We start from the raw sequence: 24252 nt of genomic DNA on the forward strand, positions 1-24252 counted from the left end.
CCCTGTTCTGACAGTTCTAACTCTGTATGTTTTTCCCATCTTGTGACTTTTTCTCCTAAGTCTATCTATTTTACATTTTTGTCCTTAGTTAAGCTAACATGTGGTAATCCATTAGATTTATAAAGTGCAAAGAACTCCTGGGGCAATGAACAGCTGGCTACACTGTTGCCTTCTGTGTCCCAGTACAGATTACGTAATATCAATCTGTTTGCACGATTTCTAAACAATTCTTGCTCATATTCCTTATCAGGTCCTGGTGTGTGTTACAATAATACAGAGTACAGTGCAACAGATGTTGCTTATCAATGTCAAGGGAGGGGAACTTGCTGATGGCTACGTTCATCAACTCTTCGGTCACTGCCCCTGGACCAGTCGTAACCAAGTCCTGGCTGTACCAATAAAACATTTCACCCTCCAGTTGCACTGTGAAGGTATCAAGTTGTCACTGTGCTTCCATACCCTGCATAGTTGGAACTACTGCTATACCAAATAGCTGCATAAGGTCTCTGCCCAAGAGGTTTACTGGGCATTTTGCAGAAACAACAATTTTGCTTTTCTGGGTCAATCCTGAAACAGGATCAATTATTGCAGTATTATGGGAGAGTGGCTGCCAATACAGCTGTCCATTAGCTGCTTTCACTAATATGTAATCAGGTGACTCTGAGTTCTCTGGCAGTTTGGAGGGATGTATCAGGGTCCGTGATGCCCTTGAGTCACACAATAATCTGACTTCCCTTCCTTCTACCAGGAGTGTAACTTCTGGTTTCGTGTCTGCTAAACAGAGCTCTAAGCTCAATAAAGCTAAATCCAATATTTCATTTTCTTCACTATCCGTGACTTTCTGTACTTCCTCTATTTCTTCTGTCACATTCTCTACTCTCTCTGTCACATTCTCATTTGTCCCTTCTCTGCTATCCCCTTCTAGTGATTCCTGACTATCATATAGTCAGCCCTCACCCTCCTTGTCTTCTGTGGTTGCCTTCTTGTTTTTCTTGCAATCCCTTGCCAAGTGTCCCTTTTTACCATATTTAAAGCATTCACCCCTTTTCTTTCGCCCTTCAAAGTCCTCTGATCGTTGATCAGATTGTTTGTTTCCCTGGGCATTTCTCTTGCCCTTTTACCAGGACTGTACTACATAAACTTCTGCTCCATCTTCTACAGAAAATACTTGGTCTTTCTTTTTATTTTTGCTATTAAAATGCCTTTCAGCATGCCTAGCATATTCAAGTAATGACTGTAATCTGCTTGTTCGTACAAGCATGATCTACCATGTGCATTGTAATAAAGCTGCTTATGGGTGCAATACTGCCTTTCAAAAATGCATTCTTTAACTGCTGCTCAAATGGGGAATCGTGTGTCTGATCTTCAGGAACCTGCATTCCACAATGGTTATTAAAGCATTGTAACAGTCTGGCATAATATCTGTCAACAGTTTCACCTTCTTGTTGGATGCTTTGATTAATGCAAGTCCAGTTTGCCCTAGGATTCCATTTCTCAGAGATTCGGTCTGTAAGACCTTTCACTCTGTTGTCTAGCTCTGCGCTGCTATGTGAGAGGGGCCTGAGCGCAGCGTCACTGAGATTCCAGTCACCACTAATCATGTGCCAATCTGGTCCCACAATTTGTCTGACTACTTTTTCTACCTCTTCTCTGTTTAAATTATAACTTAGCCTCATTCCTTGCAAATCTTCTAAAAACTTTCTAAAATTAACTTTTGGTTGAGGAATTCCCTCTGTGGATTTCCGGATGTCTTCCGGAGTCCAGGGTCTATACACTAGAATAGTTGGGTCCTGACCTTCTTGTCCTGCCAGAGGATTAGGCACTTCTACAAGTGGGCACATTTCTTCTTCACTCATAGATCGTGAATTCCTACTCATTGCATACAACTTAATGTCCCCTTTTGTATTCCTGCCTGTGTTCGAGGCCTGGTCTCGATGGGATCTCTAATAAACGGTTTTGCTTTTGTAGTGTCTCTCTTTACAGTGACAGCAGGATATCGCGGGGGTGGACTTACTTGTTCACTTGCTTCATATTCTGGTAAGGGAGGCGGAGGGGCCGATGCTATTACTAAGGTACTATCCTCCTTAATTAAAAACATTGCTTTTGAAATATTATTCTTTTGCTCCCTTCGGTTTACTTCCTCAATCCACCTGTGTGCCTGAGGAATTCCTAATTGACGTTGCTTTTTTATCCGACCTTTAGAATCAGTTTTAAGCTGTTTGACAAGTTTGACAAGTGAGGATTTTTCTAATTTGCCATCAAATTCATACTTATTAACCCATCTTGAATAATACTTAATATTATCAGCACGTTGTGACTGCATGTATTTCGCGTCTTCGGTTAACGGAGGATTTTGGGATCTTTTTGTACAATTATTACCCATCTTGTTCTACCCTTTTAATTGTTATGTAACACCTTATTTTTAACTTGGTACCACGGATTTTGTTATAGTCTCTTCAGAATGACTGTCTACCTGCTCTGTTTTCCTGATCTATGACAAGACAGTAATCTTTTTGTCCCTGACTTATATAAACTAAGTCTTAACAAAATAATACAAATCTAGTCCCTGATCTAAAACAGAAAAAAAAAAGGCAGATTCACCTTACCTGAGCCTTCGTGATTGATCACCTGGTTCGAGCAAACCCGTCCTTCAGTTGCAGATCAGAAAGTGGCTGGCCTCTTTTGTACGACAATTCAGTCGGAGGGCTTTTCAAACAAGAAGAACCGATATGGTTTCTTCCCCATACGGTTTCAAGCCACCTGGCCTGTCTGATCTGAGGCGAAATGAGGGTTTCTGGTCCGAACGACCAATCTGTAAAAGGAAAAAAATTCAAAGACCAATACACTTAAGGTTCAGTTAAGGCACTTTTAATACTTGCTGCAAGGAGACAAAAACATGCAAATACAGGATTTTGCCTAACTACTAACAAGAAGCATGCTGGGCGGCCACAGTGGTGCAGTGGTTAGCATTGCTGCCTCACAGCAAGAGGTTCTCCAGTCCGATCCTCGGCTGGGGTGCCTTCTGTGCGGAGTCTGCACATCCTCCCTGTGGTTGCGTGGGTTTCCTCCAGGTGCTCCAGTTTCCTCCCACATCCCAAAGACATGCTGCAGGTGGATTGGACACTCTACATTGGCCCTAGGTGTGCGTGTGTGTGTGCCTTCTGTGGAAGGTTGGGCAACGGGCTGGCAACTCGACACCGTAAAACTCCACTGCCAATCAATGTGCGGATAAGGTGATCCACTGTGGTGACCCCTAACTGGGAAAAAGCCGAAAGAAGAAGAAGAAGACTAACAAGAAGCATGCTATTCTTATACTGTTTTACAAGACATGGCCTTCTATGGCTGACATAATCAAACACAACTTTCAGTATTGTTCTACAGCAGATGTTACTCAGATTTTCTGCTGACATGACTAGATTTGTGAGAAATTTTTGAGAAAAACAACCTGGCCTTGGTGGGCCCCCAGCCTGTTACAGGCTTCTATTGTACAGTGTTACATTTCAAGGTACTTTTCTAACTCAGATACAAGCAAATGCTGATTGCAGTTCATATTTTCAAGCAGGCTTTGTCCTAATTATCTATAGCTTCTACAGCTGTGTATTTTCTCACAGCACAAGCGGAACTTCTTGTCTAAGTTTCATAACATTTATATAAGTAGTATTGTTCTATTCATTATTTTCTTAACGCAAGCAGAAATAATCTGCTTCTCAGTAAATTTCCAAACATAAGCAAAGATTATAACTGACAATACAAGGTCAGAAAGCATCTGCAGTTTGTATAGATTTATGCAGTATGAAATAGAATAAATGTTTTAACCCTTTTCAAGCTCTAAATGCACTAAGCATATTACTAATACACACATTAATACATATTTTTCTGACACAATCTTTTATTTCTAGGCACAGTTTTCGTATCATACTGACCTGTGCGGGCAATGTTTGTTAGCACTACCTGAATGTTGCCACACATATTACCAGATTCCACATTAGTATTATGCACATACGTCTCACTGTGTTACTGCACACACTCTGGTCACAGCTTCACAACATAGGGATGGAGATGGGACATACTTGGCTTATTACTCTCATAACATTTTGTGGAGTTGCTAGAGTGACAGGTTTGTTCTTATAGATGTCTGACAATCAGTTGTATTTCTTATTTGCTGCCTAACAAAGTCCAAGAAACAGGTATAGTATAGCTACACATACTGGTGAACCAACACAAGATTAAACCCAGTAACAAAAGGCAAAGCACGACCATCCATATAAAAAGGGTTTATTAAATCAAGATTTCGAGTTGAAACTCTTTCTTGAAAAAGAGTTTCAACTCGAAAGCTTGATGTAATAAACTCTGTTTTATTTGCTGCCTAAATGTCTGGGATAATCCCACTGATTTGACAGGGGGGACAGGGTGACAGGCAGCTGATGTAGGCCAATTTACTGGACATTCTGGACATATCTGTACAGTTGTGGGATATGATTCTGCATACAGCCTACTACCACTCACAGAATTTGAACCATGGCAGTGTGTGCTAAAAATACAACAGTTCACGTCTCAGTTGAGTGTGCTATGTGGATTTTATTGGCTGTATTTTCACTGTTTTCTGTCTAAGTCTCTCTCAGGTGTACAATATGACGTCTTGTGATTACAACAGTCGTATACAGACATTCCTACACACTTTATTTATGTAGCACAGTGTGGGTTACAGTGCTTAATACAACAGTACTATTAAGAGATTGCAACTCTACATTACCATATGATACCAGAGTAAACACATGCAGTCCAGCAATTAGACCTTTATTGTCAGGCTATTATGCTTTTATTTACATACAATATATATGAGACTGCACCTGCCATATTCTCTGGTGTATGCAGTACATGCCTTAAACAATACAGGTTTTATACAGGGAATTAACATACTACTACATTGAGATTTATTTCCTATGACAGTACATGCAAGAGTATTACTAACCTCTTTCGCATCGCAACTGCTGCAATCTACAGGCATGGGCTTCCTGATTCACAGCCCACTTAACTGCCTCTTTGAAAGACATAAGAGGAATATTTAGCCACACCTATCCATAAAATACATGAACTGGCAATTATTAAACAGGTAGTGGCCTGATACTTGCACACGGCTGGCACATCCCCCATCCTCCTAGCCTCCTCCTAGATTCACTGATCCAACAGATCCCACTTTCTCCACTTCAGGTCAGCATAGTGATGCTTGACCTGCTCACCATTTTGGGCTATGCCAGTGGCACTGGTGAGAGCATGAGTGAGATGGTCCCAGGCTTCCTCTTTGCATTGGTAACCCTGGTACTGGCCCTGCAGCAATCTCTGGTCATGTTCTTTCACAATGAGTCCTGCCATGAATCTGGACTCCTGATGCCCCAGCGCTGTGCATGAAAGCCCACCCTCTCCCATACCAGTCATCATAGTGCCTTCAGGAGGAAGACACAACCAGTTATGAAATGTATTCCCACCTACTGGGTTTAAATAGGGCCAATTTCTGTCAGTTTGCTGTGATTGGACAGTTTTGAAAATAATAAACCATGGGGAAACATGCTTACCTGAAGTTGGCATTGCTTAAAGGGGTATACCAATGGGCAAAATGAGTTAGCTGGCCTACACATTGCTTATGCCTAGTAAGCTGGGCTGTACAATGCTTAGTGTTGCTTAATTTTTAATTTGCATACTATTTGCTTTTTGGCATTGATTTATTATTCGTTATATGTTATATATGTGTTTGGTATCCATGATTCGTCTTTATGTACACTGTATGGGGTCCTTGTGTTTATTAGGGATTTCAACACTTTATTACAATGACACCTCACATATGGGCTTAATGCAGTACTCCAGTTCACATATTTATATTATGTAGAATGTTATACAACATAAAACTGTATATCGATTCCTTTCACATGTTCAGTTTCATTTTCCTATAGTGAGGATATGTCTGGTGATACCTCAATCCTATGTACTGCTGTGATGGCTTAGTGGTTAACTACTGTGACTATAGTGTACAGGGTCCTGGTTCAAGATCTGCAAAGGCTGTTTATTTTGTTTCTGGCTAGAACAGCGGCTGTTGCAAACAGAGTGATTAAGGCACTTTTAAGCAATTGTAAGCGGGTTTGCGCAACGGTAAGCAGTGCTAACCTCCGGTTAAATATGGTTACAGACAGTTAGCTTTAATATTGCTTAACCTGTGTGTGCATTGCTTACCCCCCACACAAACAGACTTAAACCCACTTACCACTGCTTAAATATGCTTCCTCTTGCTTAATAGTGCTTACTCCCGCTTTCCATCACACTAATTTAGACAGTAATGTCAAATGTTTTTTGTGGAAGGTGGTGGATTTGAAAACTATGGATTTATCATTCATTACCCGTTGTACTGTCGATTTGTATCCCTGATTCATGTGTACATATACTGTATGGGGCACTTGTGATTATCTGTGGATTTTATAACATTATGACAATGACACCTCACATCTGCATTTAATACAGTACTCCATTTCACAACTTTATGTTAGTTAGTAGGTTATGCAACAAAAAATATTGTTCATAAAGTGATTTGACATGGAAAATGGAATGTAATGGTGTGGGACTCAAACCGGGAATGACTACTCACAAGGCAAATGCTCTGCCCACTACACTATTGCAGTACTGCTTCATTTGCATATATCTTGATTGTTATCCTAGTGTGTGATTTAAGCTGCAATAAACATAGTTAAGCAATGGGCAAACCCATGCACCTACAGTTAAATTTTATCTGTCTGATTAAAAAAAGAAGCTTGTTTATATTTTATATATTAACTATTGCTCTTATAAACTTGGGGGGATGTTGCTGGGGGTATGCGAACACCTATGAGTGGTCTCACTCATTCTTATTCCTAAACTGCTGTTCTTGATTGCAGGAGCATGTATATTCTGTGAGCTCTGCTCTCAGACACACACACTGCACTCGTACATGCTCCATGTCCGTTTAGGAGCTCAAGCAGCATGCATTCATTAATATGCCTGTCACGCTGCCATTTTGCTCCTAAACGTTTGCTTCCATGCAGGACTAAGATAGTCCTGTACAGAAATATAGTGAATCCGGGGGGGGGGGCAGTCTTCTCAATTCTGATGATACATTATGCAAATAACCTTTTCCAATGTTTTTTTCCACAAAAATAAAGTAAAGTTATGGGTTTTTATGACTCTGCATCTGTCTGGTTCCCCTATCCCTTAAATATGGGTTGAACAAGTGCATGTCTCCAATCTTAAGTTATGGGTCTTGCGACTCTGGGTTTGTCCTGTTACTCTTTCCTTAAATATGCGTTGAGCCAGAGCATGTCTTCAGTCTTAAGTTATAGGTGTCTGTGATGCTGGGTTTGTCCTGTTCCCCTGTCCCTTAATATGGGTTGAACAAATGAATGTCTCCAATTTTAAGTCATAGGACTCTGTGACTCTGGGTTTGTCCTGTTCCCTGTCCCTTCAACATGAATTGAACAAGTGCATGTCTCCAATCTTACTTTATGGGTGTGTGTGACTTTGGGTTTCTCCTATTTCTCTCTCCCTTAAACATGGGTTGAACAAGTGCACGTCTCCAATCTTAAGTTATGAGTCTCTGTGACTCTGGGTTTGTGCTGTTCCTCTATCCCTTAAATATGGGTTGCACATGCACATCTCCAATCTTGGGGAATCTCCTCATCCTTTAATGACCTAGTGAATAACAAATACAGTGATACTGTCATTCCTGCCAAAGTGTTCTCAGGTTATTGTTTCTAATTCTACTTCATCCCTGTACTTTGTGTCCAATGTGCATATTTATTTTTCAATGTAATTTAATTTAAGTTCAGCATCAAAGTTAACGGGATATTATTAGCAAAATTTCTCACCACCTTTGTGCAACCAAAGCTGTTCTGAATAAAATTTTTAAATGTAATTATCATATTTATTTGTTGTGTTGGAGAATATATTTTTTACATTGTACACAGTTTGTTAATTTGTAGGTTTTCAGTCCTGCCACATTGTGTGTGTGTGTGTGTGTGTGTGTGTGTGTGTGTGTGTGTGTGTGTGTGTGTGTGTGTGTGTGTATATATATATATATATATATATATATATTTATATATATATAAATATATATATATATTTATATATATAGATGGATATACTGTAGATGTATATAATTTTCTATTATAGGTTCATAGGATCATAGGTTGATACTTGGCTATTGGCCCAGAGGCATTTATACGTCTAGCTAAGAATTTCACCCATGTTCTCTCTAAGTCAACACCTGTTTCCCCTGTCCAGCAGGGAAACAGTTGGGATCCCAGGGATATATTTTCTGTTTCCCATCTAGTCATCCAGGTTCCTTTTAAAGAGGGCTAGGGAGGTACTCTGCTTAACATTGAGAGGAAGTCTATTCCACAGAAGGGGGGGGGTGTCTTTGGGAAAAAATCTATCCCGCCAACAAGTTCTATTAATGTTACAGACCAGGTTAAGGCTTTGCTTTTGAGTTGCATGAGTGGAGTTTGTCTTATGGGTATGCAGGAACTCCGTCAAGGCTGGGTCTGAAATGGTCTTGTATGCCAGACACAGGTCACCTCTAAGCAGTCTGTATGAGACTGAGTAGAGGGACAGGGGTTTTAGCCTATCTGTATAGGATAGGTGTTTGAGACCATGGATTTTGCTGGTCAGGAACCTCTGTTTCTCAAACTGCTGCATGTGCTTGTCAAGGTACATGCCAGAGGGGGCATTGTACTTGATAATGGGTCTGATAAGGAAGGAGTACAGGGATGTTTTGACCAACTTGTTCCTGGATGAAACACCCTTTTTTTATGAGGTGAGCCATATAGAAAGCCTTCCGTACAACAGATGCAATGTCATGGTCAAAAGTCAGGTTGCTAGCAACCGGTGTGCCTAAGTCCTTCACAACTGATTGCATGCTTAATACATTATTATTAATCTGATAATTAGTAGGGATGACATTTTCTGCAAAGAGGATAATGATGCATTTCTTGGCATTCAGTTTAAGGCCATACTTCTGACAGCAGTCATTAGTTTGGGTAAGGCCCTCTTGGAGGATGTTCACATCACTAGGGGAATTTAAGACAGCACCCAGCTTGCTTTCATCTGCAAACCAGGTCAGCCGCTGACCACTGGTTTTGGCTTGCACCTCAGAAAAGTATATCCCAATCAGAAGAGAGCCCCAAGACCGATCCTTGGGTTACACCGTTACCGGTCTACTAGAGGTGGCTTTCCCTACTTTGACTGAGTGGGTTCTATCAGTGAGCCAGCTAGCTACCCATCTGGTAACATACAGGTTGATGCCTAGCTGGGAGAGTTTATCTATTATGCCCAAGTGAGGAATAGTGTTAAAGGTTTTGGCGAGGTCAACGTAGGTGCTGTGCACCATCTTCCCCTCATCCATGTCTTTGGTGACTGTTTCAAAGAAGTTGACCAAGTTTAACAGGCATGATCTACCTTTGACAAAATAAAACTGTGTGGGGTCAAGATTTTGGAAGTTGCCAATGTCCTTGTTTATAAGATCCATGATGATGCATTCCATGGCCTTGCAGATCAGGCTAGTTAGGCTGATGGGCCTATAATTGCCTGGGTCAGTGGAAGCTCCACCTTTGTGTAGAGGGATGACAGTTGCTATCCTCCATTCAGCTGGGATGAAGCTGATGCTCAGGCTTTGGTTGAATAGGGTGTGTAATGGAGCTGAGAGCTCATGCCTGAGTTAATGCAGGATGCAGCCAGGGATGTTATCAGGTCCCATGGAGACCATTCTTTTTTCCTTTGAGAGGGCAGGTGCTGGGGATGTCCTGGTTTACTGATGGAGGACAGGGGGGGTGAAGTTTTCACTGAACCTGCCTGCCAGCATGTTGACTATATCTGTGGAGTTTGTGTATTATGCGCAATATGTATATGCTCAGAACACTTTATTGATTACATTTAGAGGTAGTTACACAAATGAGGGTGTGGATAACAGAGTAGGACAGTACACTAATGTGATGCAGGCTAGTCAGCACCCAGATGTACTAAAAGTATAATTCCACATTGTAGGATAACAGCAGAACTGTTTGTATTGTTGAGAAAGTGAAATGACAGAAAACTATGTATACAGTGTATGAATGTTGTACTACCTTGCATAATATTATTGTACTCCATAATAAATCACTATGGCTACATTACCCTTTAATGTTTAACTGACCCTCAGCATTATGTCAGACATTTGCATAGATCTAAAATGTGACATCAACACACTGACCATACCTTGTGTGTACTGTTGCGGACATTTGACAAGGTGATGGCAGTCCTATCCTTGGACTGAGACAACATGTTCTTGTTTTCATTTGATGCATTCAAGTTTGGGGTATAGCACTGTAGGGCTTATCATCAGTGCATAGCAATGAGAGCAATCAGCAGAGGTGACACACTGAGTGGGAACAGTGTTCTGTCACTGGCATGAGATATGCAGTCACAGCAATGAGAGCAGTCAGCAGAGGTGACATACTGAGTGGGAACACTGTTCTGTCACTGGCATGAGATCTGCAGTCTAGCTGTCTAGACAATACACTTTGTGTCAGTAGACTATTTCTCATTCAGGCCTGGGGTGTGTTTGTATGGTTTGGGTGATCCAGAAGTGTACTGGCTAGCCTTATGTAAATGTTGTTGCTCAACCATGTCCTGCTAAGTCTTCCAAGATGACAGTACTGCATCTGTATACGTTTTTAGGTTTTGTTACTTCTCTGTACTAAACACTGTGTTATGTGATGCTATCATGTAACCGATGTACAGACATGATTAATAGGTCTGTGAACTGCAATCTGCATTATTAGATATTTATCATATGTGAAATTTTTAGACATTCAAAAATGACTAGGATTTCAAGTCTGTCAGTAACACAAGAAGAGGATGTTATTTTCAAACCACATGAATATAAATGTTGATTGTGTTACATACATGCATGCATACATACATAGAAAAGTAGCTATTTGTCAAAATATAGGGTTATAGATGGCATGAAATTTTTGGTTGCAGCACTTACTTTTTACTGCCTTAGTAAAAGTACCCCTGTAATTACCTGCTGTAATATACTAGGAATGGTACTGAAAAGTATATGGTGAAATGTATAGACTGCATTTGCTTCCGCTTTCAAATGCTAATCAGTGTAAACCAGCCAACATTCAGGAAAGATGTGAAAGTTGAAAACATTTTACCACAATGAATGATGGAAAGTAGTGAGAAAAGAAATCAAGTAAGATGGAATCACTATTAGACAAATAGTTATGGTGTGATTTCTGAAGGATAACATACAGCATCAGCTAATGAGAAAATAGTTATAGAGCAGTGATTAGATTCAGTTCCAAAGCTGCATGACATTTTTAGAGAAAATATGCAAAATATTTTATTATTTTAGGATATTTGGACATTTGTTAGTCAACATGTTTCTTTGCAAGGCACAAATGTCCAAAGCAATGATGTGCTGTAAAATGAGGGAAATATGTATGACTATAAAAGTGCACCTATATCATCACACACACACACACACACACACACACACACACACACACACACACACACACACACACACACACACACACACACACACACACACAACACTAACAGCACACTGTATGAAAAATAATTGATAGTGGAGGGAAAAACATTTGTAGCAACAAGCACGAAAAATACTATTGCCTAGGCTTGAATACTTATTTGCAAAAGCAGGTACATAGTAAAGTAGCTATCACTTCATTGCTAAAGAGGCTCCAGGTCTGTGTGTGACAAGAAGATAGCATCTCTAGCTGAGTAAAATCCAGTCATTCAGCTAATCTAATTGCTCATGAGCGGGGGAAGGAAAATACAAAAGGACAAACTGCAGCTGCAAGTTCTAAGCATTTCCTCTAAAACCCCCACTGAGAGTTTGTGTAATCTGACCTGCAGTATGCTAAAAAGGCTATCTGAAAACCTTGCCTCTAACTGAACATGTGACTTACAGAGTACTAAAATGTAAACAAACTCCTCTAGCAAAAAATCTGAGCCAGTGCCCCTTTAAGCAGAGAGCTGTGTGTGTGTCTGTACACACATTTATTTTATTTTATTTAACATTTGTTGACTGGGAAAGTCTGACTAGGTTCCACAGATCCTGTTTTCAGCAGAGGCCTGGGGAGAAATGCTCCAGAAGCATGTTTTTAGAATGTGGGAGGAAACCAGAGTACCCGGAGGAAACCCACGCGAATGCAGGGAGAACATGCAAACTCCACACAGAAGGCACCCCAGCCAAGAATTGAACTGGAGAACCTCTTGCTGTGAGGCGACAGCATTAACCTCTCACCACTGTGCCGCCCATCTGCTGAGTGTCTGAGCTGTCTAGTGTTGCAGTGTTACAGAAAGGGTTTTTCTAAGGTAATATGTACTTTGCAGGTGTATTGGGATGGGTTTGCTGACCTGCAGTAATCCATGAAAGTCGTGTCAATCATTCTGCCGGTCGACACATACATAAATAAGAGCGAACATTCATATGAACAAACATTTGTAGGGATGTAAAAAAAGCGAATGTTCATAAGAGTGAACATTCTTTTCAATGGCAGACTTGTTGAGATATTTTTGAATTAAATCAAGGTGTATTGGGATCAGTGTGTGTGTGTGTGTGTGTGTGTGTGTGTGTGTGTGTGTGTGTGTGTGTGTGTGTGTGTGTGTGGTGGCAGTGTATGCTGGTGAGAGTTAGAGTTATGACTAGTTAAGGAGAAAGTTTTATTGTTGTGTGTGTATGGATATGCATGTGTGGTGTGTTTGTCATATTACCTACAAAAAATATTTCCCCTAACAGTACAACTGTTCAAAGTATGTCTGGTGTTACTGTTAGGGACGTTTTTAAGATTTACCAATTGGATAAGGACAGCATCTGTTCTTCTTTTTCAACCGATGTGAATTGATTTTTCAGTTAATGGGTTTGTTGACCTGCAGTAATCCATGAAAGTGGTGTCAATCATTCTGCCGGTCGACAAATTTACCTGTTTTCAAGTGTGTGTGTGTGTGTGTGTGTGTGTGTATCTGTATATGGGGTTCTATATTGAGACATTAACCTGCATAACATCTTGATCGAATATAAGACTAAAAGCCTATCAAACATGCAAACACATGCATAAGTTACCCTCCTGCAGCCCCCACATCTCCCTCTACATATACTAACTCTGTGATCACATAAGAATGAACAACAAAAACAAATTTCTCTACCTTCATTATCACCTCAGGAAATAAACAATGATCTGCTTCCACAATGTTTATATAACCAATCCAACTTCACACAATACTGAGGAAAAAGAACAAATGTCCTTATTCCCAGTGTCACTAAACCATTGTAAAATGACTACAGTCTCTCTGTACTTTCAAACCACAGCAGTGGCATGTTCTGCTGTATAAGAATCCTGTTTAAATATTTTCAGTAAAATGAATTATGATATGGCCTTAAGACCTACAGCTTCTGTGTGTTTGTGTGTGTGTGTGTGTGTGTGTGTGTGTGTTTAGTACATACACATATGCATGTATATATATATATATATATATATATATATATATATATATATATATATATATATATATATATATATCGCTGTGTGTGTGTGTGTATGTATATATAGTTACCCTGGCTAACTACAATTTTTGAGCAGCCAGTTGCTGGGTTGTGCAAAATAGCAAAAGATGTGTAGTTGGCTGCAGTTTGGTTGACTGCATGTGTCTGATAATATGAACATGTTTTGAAGGAGAGAGTGGTGAGGGTGGAAACCTATATACTGGTGTGGCTCAGTGGTATATGTTTGTCTGTACTAGTAGGAAGTGTGCAGTTGAGTATTTGTTTGATCAGGTGGACCTGCAGAGTGTTTGTTACTGTTTGGAAGATGTCTTCAGGTGTTATTTAATTTGTCCTGCCTTCATAGAAAACAGTAATCATAGGATCATAGGAGGTTCTTAGGCTATTGGCCCTAGGGCCTTTGCAAGCCTAGCCATGTTATACCCTTGTTCCCTTATAGACCATGCTACTTGAGGGAGTATTTTTCAATATTTGCTGTACTTTGGATGTTGAAATGATCTGGTTTGTGTGGATGATGTTACAAAGGTTTGTAGCAGTGCTACCTGCATTCTTTCAGTTTAGGAATTAAAAGCATATTTTGTATTTCATGTAATTCCAGTGATACTGCCAGTCAGTGAATGTCAGCAATGCTTTTATTACCATGTACTTGCAGTAACCTATGACTGCATGTAGTAGTTGGACAGGAGGTTGGATAGCATGTTAGATAATTATATATATAACACATCTGAAGTCTCATAACAGTGGGGAAATGGCATATTCCCTTTCTTAGTATAGCTTCAATTTTATCAGTGTTTTCAAGTTTAGATATTTTTCATCTTACATCGTTTTACTTCTAGATATTTTGCTGTGGATCATTTTACTGTTGATCAAATGTTGTTTAGACCATTTCAGGTAAACCCATGTGTGTGTGTCTGTGTGTATATATATATATATATATATATATATATATATATATATATATATATATATATATATATATATATATCTATACACACACACACACACACACACACACACACACACACACACACACACACACACACACACACACACTTCATTATTGCATTATTTATAAACTGCTACTGTGTTTGCCACTGAACTTTTCCTGCTGTGGACTACTGAAGACTAACTTCATTGTTCTGAATTTTTTAGAGCCTATCTGAATGTTCATCTGGGTTCAAAAACATTTCTATAAAAGTCCATAAACAGTCATGTGTAATTTTGTCCATTGCCTTACTTGTCTTGTGTGTGGGTCATAATGTATACAAACAATAAAGGCATTCTGTTTTCTTTTTTTTTTTTTTTTCTTTGATTGCTATGTCTAAAGACTGTCTTCCAGCAACTCTACTGAAAATGGCATCTCCCGGATGGACACTATGTCAATGCAGGTCTTATGCTTGTATGTATAAATACATTAAGTCATTCAGCAGTAACAATAGATGCCATATTCCCAATTTCCTCACAAATACCTGAATGAGTGTCTAATAGATCCCTTGAACTTTAGTAAATTATTTATTTCCCTTAATCTACTTGTGGCATCTAAAGTCAGTTGCAAAAGTAATATAGTAAACAAATGTCAATTAAAGAGATCCAAGATGGTGTGTGAGTTGCAAGGCTGAATGTTGCATATCTGGTTTTGAATTCATAAGTAGTTACCAGGAATGCAGTCAAGGAGACTATTGAATAGCTTATTCCAATTTCTCTGGAGCACATTCTGATTAAGTGACTTACTCACAGTCTCACAGTAGGCAAATGGAGGGTAAGTGACTAAAACCCTGGAACAGAGGAAGCAACTTGTTAATACCTCATAGCCTTAATTTTCTGAACTAACTACCACACTATTTACTTCCAGTTGAATATTGTACGATTTTAAGCAAACTGGTTACTTTTTTGTTCCTCCATACTCTACAATGCTCTAGAAAAAAAAAAAGTATACCTAACCATAAAAGATGTACTGGACTAACACAGCTAAATTAAACAAAAAACTAAGTGCATCTTGCCTTTCCTTCTTTAAGGGGCTAAGTTGTACTATCAACTGCTTGACTATCTTGAATTATTTCATTCCATACCATTAGTGAGACCGTTTCTGCCATCTTCTGTGTGACGCCCGCATTGACAGATTTATGAGCTGAGCGCTGAAGAGTCACAGCATTATCAATTGCTTCTTTGATAGCCTTTCGTAGCTGCTTAGAACTGGAACAGGCTTCCTTTGCTGCATCCATTGCCTCTTTGCACTCTAAGGAAGAAACGGAAAAGGAAAATTACACATAAGCTGTTAACAATGTAGGATAGGTACTTTATGGGGTCACCATAGTGGACTAGTGTCTTGATAAGGTGGCCTGCAAGCTTCTGTCCTGTAAGTAAATACAGTTTTAACTTATTGCTTACTCTTGAGCCTATAGGCAAGCATATCTTTATTCTAATTTAGTTAATGACTGATTGAAACAATGACAAAATCCAGAACTACTGCAGTGGTTTGTAAAATAATCATATTAATATTTTGTCAGCTGCTCACAAGTAAGCAAATTAATGATTGTGATGGCAGAAAGTCACAGAGCACATGTTGCTTACACTGGAGTGATTCAGTGGACCTTACTTGTTTTAAGTGCTCTCATGCAATATTATCTAATAATGTCAGGCACTACATTACTCAGATTGTATCACCAAATACTAAATTCACCTAATTTAACTGCCCTGCTGACATAATTGATGTGTACTGCTTACATTACTCAGAAAAAGAAAGGTAACATTTTGCTAACCTAAATTCCCAAACCAAAAAAAGAAACTGGTTCCATGTTAGACTATCAGACTGCATCATTAAAATCAAGGTTATCAAGTATACATCACTCAGAAGCACCAAAATTGAAAACCATTACCTTGAAAAAACAAACAAACAAATATATATATATATATATATATATATATATATATATATATATATATATAAATAGCAGCCACAAGTTCCAGTGACATACACTGCCCCACTGTCCTTAAGATAGAAGACAATAGCTCCTACACCCCCAAACCTAAATGTCTATAACTTTTATCTTAGCTTTAAACCTAAGCATAACCACACACCTCAACACCAAACTAAATCTAAGCCTAACCTAGACCTCAGGTCTAACCCAAAGATCACAGATGCATACAGCTGTTATACAACAGTTAATTCAGTGTGTTATTTTGACCAAACTGAACTTGAAAAATGAAAAATACAACACAATCACTCAATTCAAATAGAAAAAAACTTCCAATACTATAGCAAGAAAGTACAGTTGTTTAAGTAAACTTACCATAACAGTAGATGTTTGAACAGACCATTACATTGCAGTAGACCAAATTGTGTGGGATGTATCCTGCCAATGACTGGATGTCCAACCAGTATTAAAAGTTTTAGAGTGCCTTCCACGTGCCCGTATATCTGAGGAGGCATGAGAATGTGCTAGTATAAAAGCAGACTAAAATTCTGAGTTTTCCTGCTACTCAGGAAAGGGATACTGGAGCCATAAAATACCACATTACGGTTAAGTATACTATGTTCATCATTATTAGATCAGTGCTGCAGCAGAATAAGCTCTATAGGATGATTACCAGAGATTCGATCAGAGCTTTGATATTCAGGGAGGAGGAACAAGAGCCAGAAGCCTCTGGAGAATAGTCCTGGCAAACTTGCCCTTGAACAGGTGTAGGAGTCACTTCTGTAATCCATAGTGAAAGGGCATACAGGTGGCTAAGTTGCTGCCTCTAAAATTCTTCTAGAGCCCATCCTTTTCCAAAAAACTCTAGAAGAAGCCATAGCCCTAGTAGAGTAGGCTTTGGCCTTGAAGGGAAGGGAATGGACATTTTATAATGAGAATAACAAAACTGGATAACATGGGATAACTATCTGGAAATAGTCTCTTATGATATCGGTTGTCCCTTCTTCATACCTTCGAAGGCAATGAACAGCCAATCGAAATATCTGAAGTAATCTGTCCTGTCAGTGTAGTATCTAGGTTGTCTGTGGATGTCCAGATTATATGCAAGATCTTCTCTCCCTTATTTTTTGGTTTTGGAAAGAAGATAGGGAGATAAATAGACGGTTTAAAGTGAGCTCTGATACTACTTTTTGCAGGAAGGAAGGAAGAAAGAGTTGGTTCTTAAGGATACCCTATCCTTAAGAAAAGTACTGGAAGGTTGAATCAAACTAAAAGCTTGCAGCTCAGACACTCTCCTAGCTGAAGTCAGGGTAGTGAGTAACATTGTTTTCCATGTCAAGTACTTTAAATCAGTCTTATGACCCAATTCAAAAGGAAAAAAATGTATGATCTGATGTCAATTTTCATGCATTCCTCATCCACTGGGTTCATATCCGAACCTTGGATCCAACTCTGCCATTACTATAGCTTGTCAATCAACTGCAGGGTTGACCTTAGGTAAAGTGGTACCCTAGCCAAAAAGACTCCACAGCACTGCCCCCACACCACCTGGAGCCCCCATCCTGGTCTATTTACACTACTCAGATTACTGGAAAAGTGCCCCTGTTAGAGCGGCGCCCTAGGTGGCCAACTAGTTGGCCTATGCCTAAGGCCGGCTATGGCCAACTGAAACTCTCGAGCTCCTCCTTACCCATAATGCATCAATCCATAAAATACCCCAGATCTCATTTGCTGCTTTTTGGGTACAGACATGGTCAGCTTTGCTCTCAAGTGAATTTAGGGATAAGTGCCATTTCAATAATTTTTCCCACTTTTTATTCTTGTGTACACTTAGTGTATTTCTTTCATACCATTGCTGGTATTTTTCTTAAGGATTTCAAACATATATATATATATGTATATAAAACTTTATCTTTACTTGTAACCCTTCCTGTTACACCATGGTGTATTCCTTTATACCATAGTTGGTACCCCCCTCTTTTTTTCTCTTTTTCATTCCTCCTTACCCTTTTCAAATAAAAAAATATATATTGCTATCTGTGCTTCTTCCATCATGTCTGACAAAGGATTTAAAAAGTGCAGGAAATGTGGCCATAAGCTATCTTGTTCTGATGCTTATGATCTCTGCATCTATTGTTTAGGCCACAAACATCTTAATGTGGAATATAGTGCTTGCAAGAGTTTTAATCTATGAGCAATAGCGGACCATAAAAACAAATTGATTCTTAAAAGACTACTGACTACCATTTTTTTCAAAAGCCATATCTGGGGCTCTTTCACTTAAGGTATCTTCTAAGGATGCTCCAAAAAAGTTGGGTTCTTCGAATCCGTCTTCAATGGGGCCTTCACACAAAAAAGTCCAGGTTGGATCCAAAGCCATCTGGCTCCAAGACTTTCACAGGATCACCTAAAATGTCTTTGGATTTGAGTACTTCAGGTCCTAAGGTACTTCCTTGGATCCAGTATTCTCATTCTGTAAACCCACTGCAGTCTAGGGTCCCATCTCCCTTTCTTGAGAGACGGCATTCCAAATCACCTTCTATGGCTTACTCTCATTCTTCCAGGAGTCTCACCAAAGCCGACATATATAAAATGATGAGGTTTTTCTCGGCAGAGATACAGATAGGGTTTCTCCTGGCTCCTACTCCTTTGGAGCAGGAAGCCTTGTCTAGCTCTACCCCTCCTGTATTGTCTCCTTTTTCGATTCAACATTTTGTTTTGGAGTCCTTGGATTGACGTTTGCCAAGACCACCTGGATTAGATTTGAGAATTGTGATGTCCTCAGATCCGGGGGATACTTTGAGCACCCCCAGAGCTGAGTGGCTGTCAGAGCTGAACCATCCTGGTCGGATCAGAGGTGTTGGAGTTGACTCCAAGTTTTCAGAGCTGTCTCTGCCCTCAGAGCCTTGCCAGAGGCAATAACAAACTTGTCTCCTGTCTCTTCCTTGACTTTCAAAAGCCTTTGACACTGTCTTCTCTCACCCACTGCTCCTCTCCAAACTCTCTAACTTCAACCTCTCTACCTCTACCATCTACTGGTTTACCAGATAACTCTCAAAGAGACAATCTGTTAAATGACTATCCTCTCTATCTCCCTTTCTCCCCATCAAGATCAGTGTTCCTCAAGGTTTTTATCTTGGTCCATTATCATTTAACATCTTTACTAACCACCTCTACATTCCCTGTCTTCATGCTAATCTCATTCAATATGCAGATGACTCCACTATCATCTCCGCCGCTGATTCCATCTCCGACTTGCTCTCCCTCACTCAAAACTCCTTCAATTATTTTGAAAATTAGCTATCTCACAACCAGCTTATTCTCAATCCCATAAAGACCAAGCTCCTTTTATTCCTCCCAAAAACAGTCTCACACCTCAAATCTACCTTCACTATAACATCTCTTAACAACACTGTCATTAATGTTGAAACACATAATAAGCTACTTGGGATAATTATAGATGATCAATTTAAATTCGACCTCCATGTCCACCACTGCATTAAGAAAACCCACCAAAAAAGAAGTTATGTACTTACAACATTCCATGTTTGTTGTCCAGAATCTCCCCTTCATTCTTGCTGGTTAGGTTAGGAGCTGATCCTCAGCTCTGACTCAGCTGCATACTAAAGCTCGAGAACTTCCAATGGCTCAAGGCTACATCCTGTCCCAAGATGCCTAGTGGCTGTTCCCCAGATCTCATTTGAGAAACTAATCACTAATGAATGCTAATAGGCAAGAAGGGAATCAGACCATATGCTGCCAATCTATAACCTCTTCTAGGTCCTCCAAGAAGGGGGATAGATGGGTGGGATGCAAGAATGAAGGTGAGATTCTGGACAACAAACAAGGAATGTTATGGCAAGTACATAACTTATTTATGTTATGTTGTCCTATCTCGCCTTCATTCTTGCTGGTTGAGACAGCGTCCCCAGCACCTTCTTTCTTGGGTGGCTCAATGAAATAAGCTCTTCAGAACAGTGAAACCAAAGGATGCCCTGTTCCGGGAGGCCACATCTAGTTTGTAATGAGTGATAAAGGTGTGAGGATTGACCCATGTAGCAGCAGCACAAATTGAATCCAATGGAAGTCTAGATTGAAAGGCAGTGGGTGTTGACATCTCTCTAGTTGAATGTCTTTTAATTTTTCCTGGCGGTTCTTTATTGTGAGAGTTATAGACATAAGTGATGGTCTCAATAAGCCATTCAGATAAAGTAACATTTGAAACTGCCAATGCCTCTTTTATTCTCTGAATAGGAAACAAACAATTGGTCTGACTTTCTTAGTTCTTTGGTCCTATGCAAATAAAAGTGCAACTGTCTATGCACATCCATTTGGTGGAGCTTGTATTCTACCTTGTTACCATAACTAGGAAAAAATACAGGTAATACAATAGATGGTTCAAATTAGCTTCAGAACAATCTTTTGGTAAAAAGGAAGGGTTTGTTCTGAGGGAAACTCTGTCTTTATGAAAAATCAAATATGGAGGGCAGATAGAGCTTGCAATTCTGAGACCCTCCTAGCAGAATTAATGGCTGTTAAAAAATTGTTTTCCAAGATAAAAATTTTAGTGAACAATAGGATGCTGGTTTGAAGGGTGGAAGACTCAAAGATGATAATACTAAATTTAGATCCCATGGAGGAGGAGGAGGTTCTCTTAAGGGTGGTCTTAATAGAAATGTACCCTTGAGGGAGGCTTTGCATAATCTGTGGGACATTACATGAGATCCGATGTCTCCCACATGATAATTTGATATGGCAGCTAATTGTACTTGTATTGTAGCTGCCGCTGCCCCTTGATTAAAGATTTCCATTAGAAATTCCAAAATTGCAGATATAGGGGCTGTAAAAGGATCTATGTGCCTTTTGTCCACCCAACAAGAGAATCTCTTGCACTTACTTGCTTACAGTTTTCTAGTCATCTTCTTGTGCGAGGAAACCAAAATGTGTCATAATGTGGGGGATAATTCAGGAAGCCTAGCTAAGATTGGAAGTGGGGTAACCAAGCTGTCAGCTTGAGGCTCTGAAGAGCGGGGTGGAGCGTTCCTGACTGATGTGTCAGAAGATCCGGCACTGAGTCCAGGATCCATGGCTCCTCTTGAAAGTGAGGCCAAAGAAAGGGGAACCATATCTGACGAGTCCAGTAAGGAGCAATGAGAATTATCCTGTGACTCAACAACCACCTGGCTTTCTGAATAACCTTTGAAATTAATGGGAATGGGGGAAAGGCATAAAGAAGTCCCGGGGGCCAATCGTGAACGAGTGTATCCCTCGGTGACTCTTCCAGAGGGGAAATGAGGGCAAAATAGTTGCTGCATTTGGCATTGAAGGGTGTAGCAAAAAGGTTGCAGCAAGGTTGGCCCCATTTGAAAAAGATTTAATCTGCAACGTCCTGATTCAGGGACCACTCGTGAGGCATGAGAATTGCTCTGCTTAGTCTGTCTGCTATTACATTGGATTTCCCCGGGATGTGCATTGCTATCAGAAAGCGATGAGAAGAAATTGCCCATTGCCAAACTATCTGGGCCTCTTGACATAAGGGATAGTATCTGGTTCCCCCCTGTTTGTTGATGTACCATACCAATGACATATTGTCTGTTTGAATCGCAATAGTCCCTATGGGAAGAGAGGTCTGGAATGCTCGCAACGCCAGAAGCATCAACCTCATCTCTAGGACACTGATGTGCAAGTGGTACTTGTGATCTTTCCAAACCCCTTGGACGGTCTGTCCCAGATAATGCCCCCCATCCTATCTGGGACGCGTCCGTGGTCACTGTAGCGACAGGCTGTGAAAGAACAAATGGTCTGCCTATCATTACTTGAGTGGACTAAAGCCACCATAGTAGATCCTTCTTGCAAGCATCCATAATCAGAATCTTGTGTGACATGGGTAACTCCTGCATGGACGATTGGGTGAAGAGTAGCCAGTGTAATATCTGCATGTGTAGACGTGCCAGTGGGACTAGTGTTATCGTCGCTGCCATTGAACCTAAGACCTTGAGGACAAATTTTGCTTGTACCTTTCTCTTCTTGAGTAGGCTAGACACTTGACTGCGTAGTGTTTGTATTATCTCTTGAGGCAATTTTGCTACCATGTCGTTTGTGTTTAATTCTGCCCCTATAAAGGTAATAAGCTTTGATGGCAACAAGGCAGATTTTCCTATATTTATAGTAATGCCCAGGCCTGAGCAGAGATGGATGGTGGCATCCCTCGCTCTGATTAGTAGATACTTGGTGGTGGCTGTCAGGAGCCAGTTGCCTAAGTATGGAAACATCTGGAATCCTTGATGTCTCAGGTGAGCCGTGACTACTGCCATGCATTTGGCAAACACTCTGGGGGCTGTAGTGAGACCAAAGGGCAGAGCTCTGAACTGATAATGACTGGCTCCCAGCTGGAAGCATAGATATCTTCTGGATCACCTGTCCATCTTTATATGGCAGTACGCATCCTGAAGATCTAAGGAGCACATCCAATTGTCTTGTCCCAGAAAAGGGAGTATAGACTGCAGTGTTACCATCTGGAACTTCGCTTTCTTTACTGACTTGCTGAGTCTGCTGAGATCCAATACTGGTCTCCAGTCCCCTGTCTTTTTTGGAACTAAAAAAAACCTTGAGTAAATTCTGGATCCGATTTGGTCTCCGGGGACTTCTTGGATGACTCTTTTTTTCTAGCAACCTTTGAATTTCTACAGTTGCTTGATCCCTTTGACCAGGTGGAATGCCTGGGATAGACTTTGATGGGTGGGGTGGACAGTGAAAAGGAATGTTGTATCCCCTGGATATAATGGACTGTACCCATTTGTCTTGAGTCAATTTTAGCCAGGCTTCTGGGTATAGTGATAGTCTTCTGCCAACTGCCTCCAGAGATGGACAGGTGGGCCTCCTTTCAGGAGTGCTGGAAGGGCCAACCGGAGAATGTATCTCTGTCACCCTGGTTCTGCAGACCTACTCTGCCATGTGGATGGCGTCTTCCATTGTTATTTCCCCCTCTGCCCTTGGGGGAAACATCACCATGAGCATCAGACAAGGCTCCTTTGGACATTCAGAACCACATTTTTTCACTCCTCTGACCTTTGGGATAAGGTCTAGTAGGGGTGGAGAAATGCACTCCTATGGCAGATAGAGTCTTGCCATCTTGTTTGCTCCTGGTGAGAGTCTCCTTTACTTTTGGCCTGAACAAGGACGAGACATCAAATGGGGCGTCAATAAAAGGAAGACTTGAAGGGTTCAGCAAACTCACAAAGGCGCATCCAGGAAAATCTCTTAAGAGCTATTCCTGTGTCTGCTGCCCTGCTCACTCCATCAGCCGCATAGGAGCTGAGGCGCATGGAGGAGTTCGTAATAGAGGTTAAGGTCGCAAGCTGAGAATTTATCTTGTCTGACATACCCTGAGCTGTAGCACCTTGTATGGTATCTCCTAGCTCTTTAAGGAGATCCATCTGAAGTCAAGTAAAATGTGAAAAGTAATTCAGTGACCATAGGGTAAAGGCTGCTGAGGAGAACATATGTTCCCGTATCTGTCCATGGAGCAGGAGTCCTGCAGATGGACTGCCCCTAGACAATAAACACAACTCATCTGTCCGTCTGTTAAAGACATTTTCTGGGTGCATGGATTGCACTTTTTAAACCCAGACTGTTTTGTTTCCTTAGTGGACATTATGTTAGGCTAAACAAAAAAACAACTACAGATGTAAGCAATGTGACAACACAATCAGCCACACAAAAAGCAAAGAGAAAGGTAAGAGAATT

The 24252-nt window shown here is 40.4% G+C and overlaps 1 protein-coding gene across 2 annotated transcripts in view; it reads right to left on the reverse strand.

The window, feature by feature from the left end:
* The window catches only part of CCDC105 (coiled-coil domain containing 105), a 560734-nt gene that overhangs the window by 179772 nt on the left and 356710 nt on the right, over positions 1 to 24252 (reverse strand). For both annotated transcript variants that reach the window (XM_044084342.1, XM_044084343.1), the window contains exon 5: positions 15661 to 15827. In XM_044084342.1, the coding sequence (XP_043940277.1) occupies positions 15661 to 15827 (167 nt within the window). The remainder of the gene's footprint in view (positions 1 to 15660; positions 15828 to 24252) is intronic.

This window comes from Protopterus annectens, chromosome 9.part0 (genome assembly GCF_019279795.1).
Source record: "Protopterus annectens isolate FY-2018-M chromosome 9.part0, PAN1.0, whole genome shotgun sequence".
Taxonomy (NCBI): Eukaryota; Metazoa; Chordata; order Ceratodontiformes; family Protopteridae; genus Protopterus; species Protopterus annectens.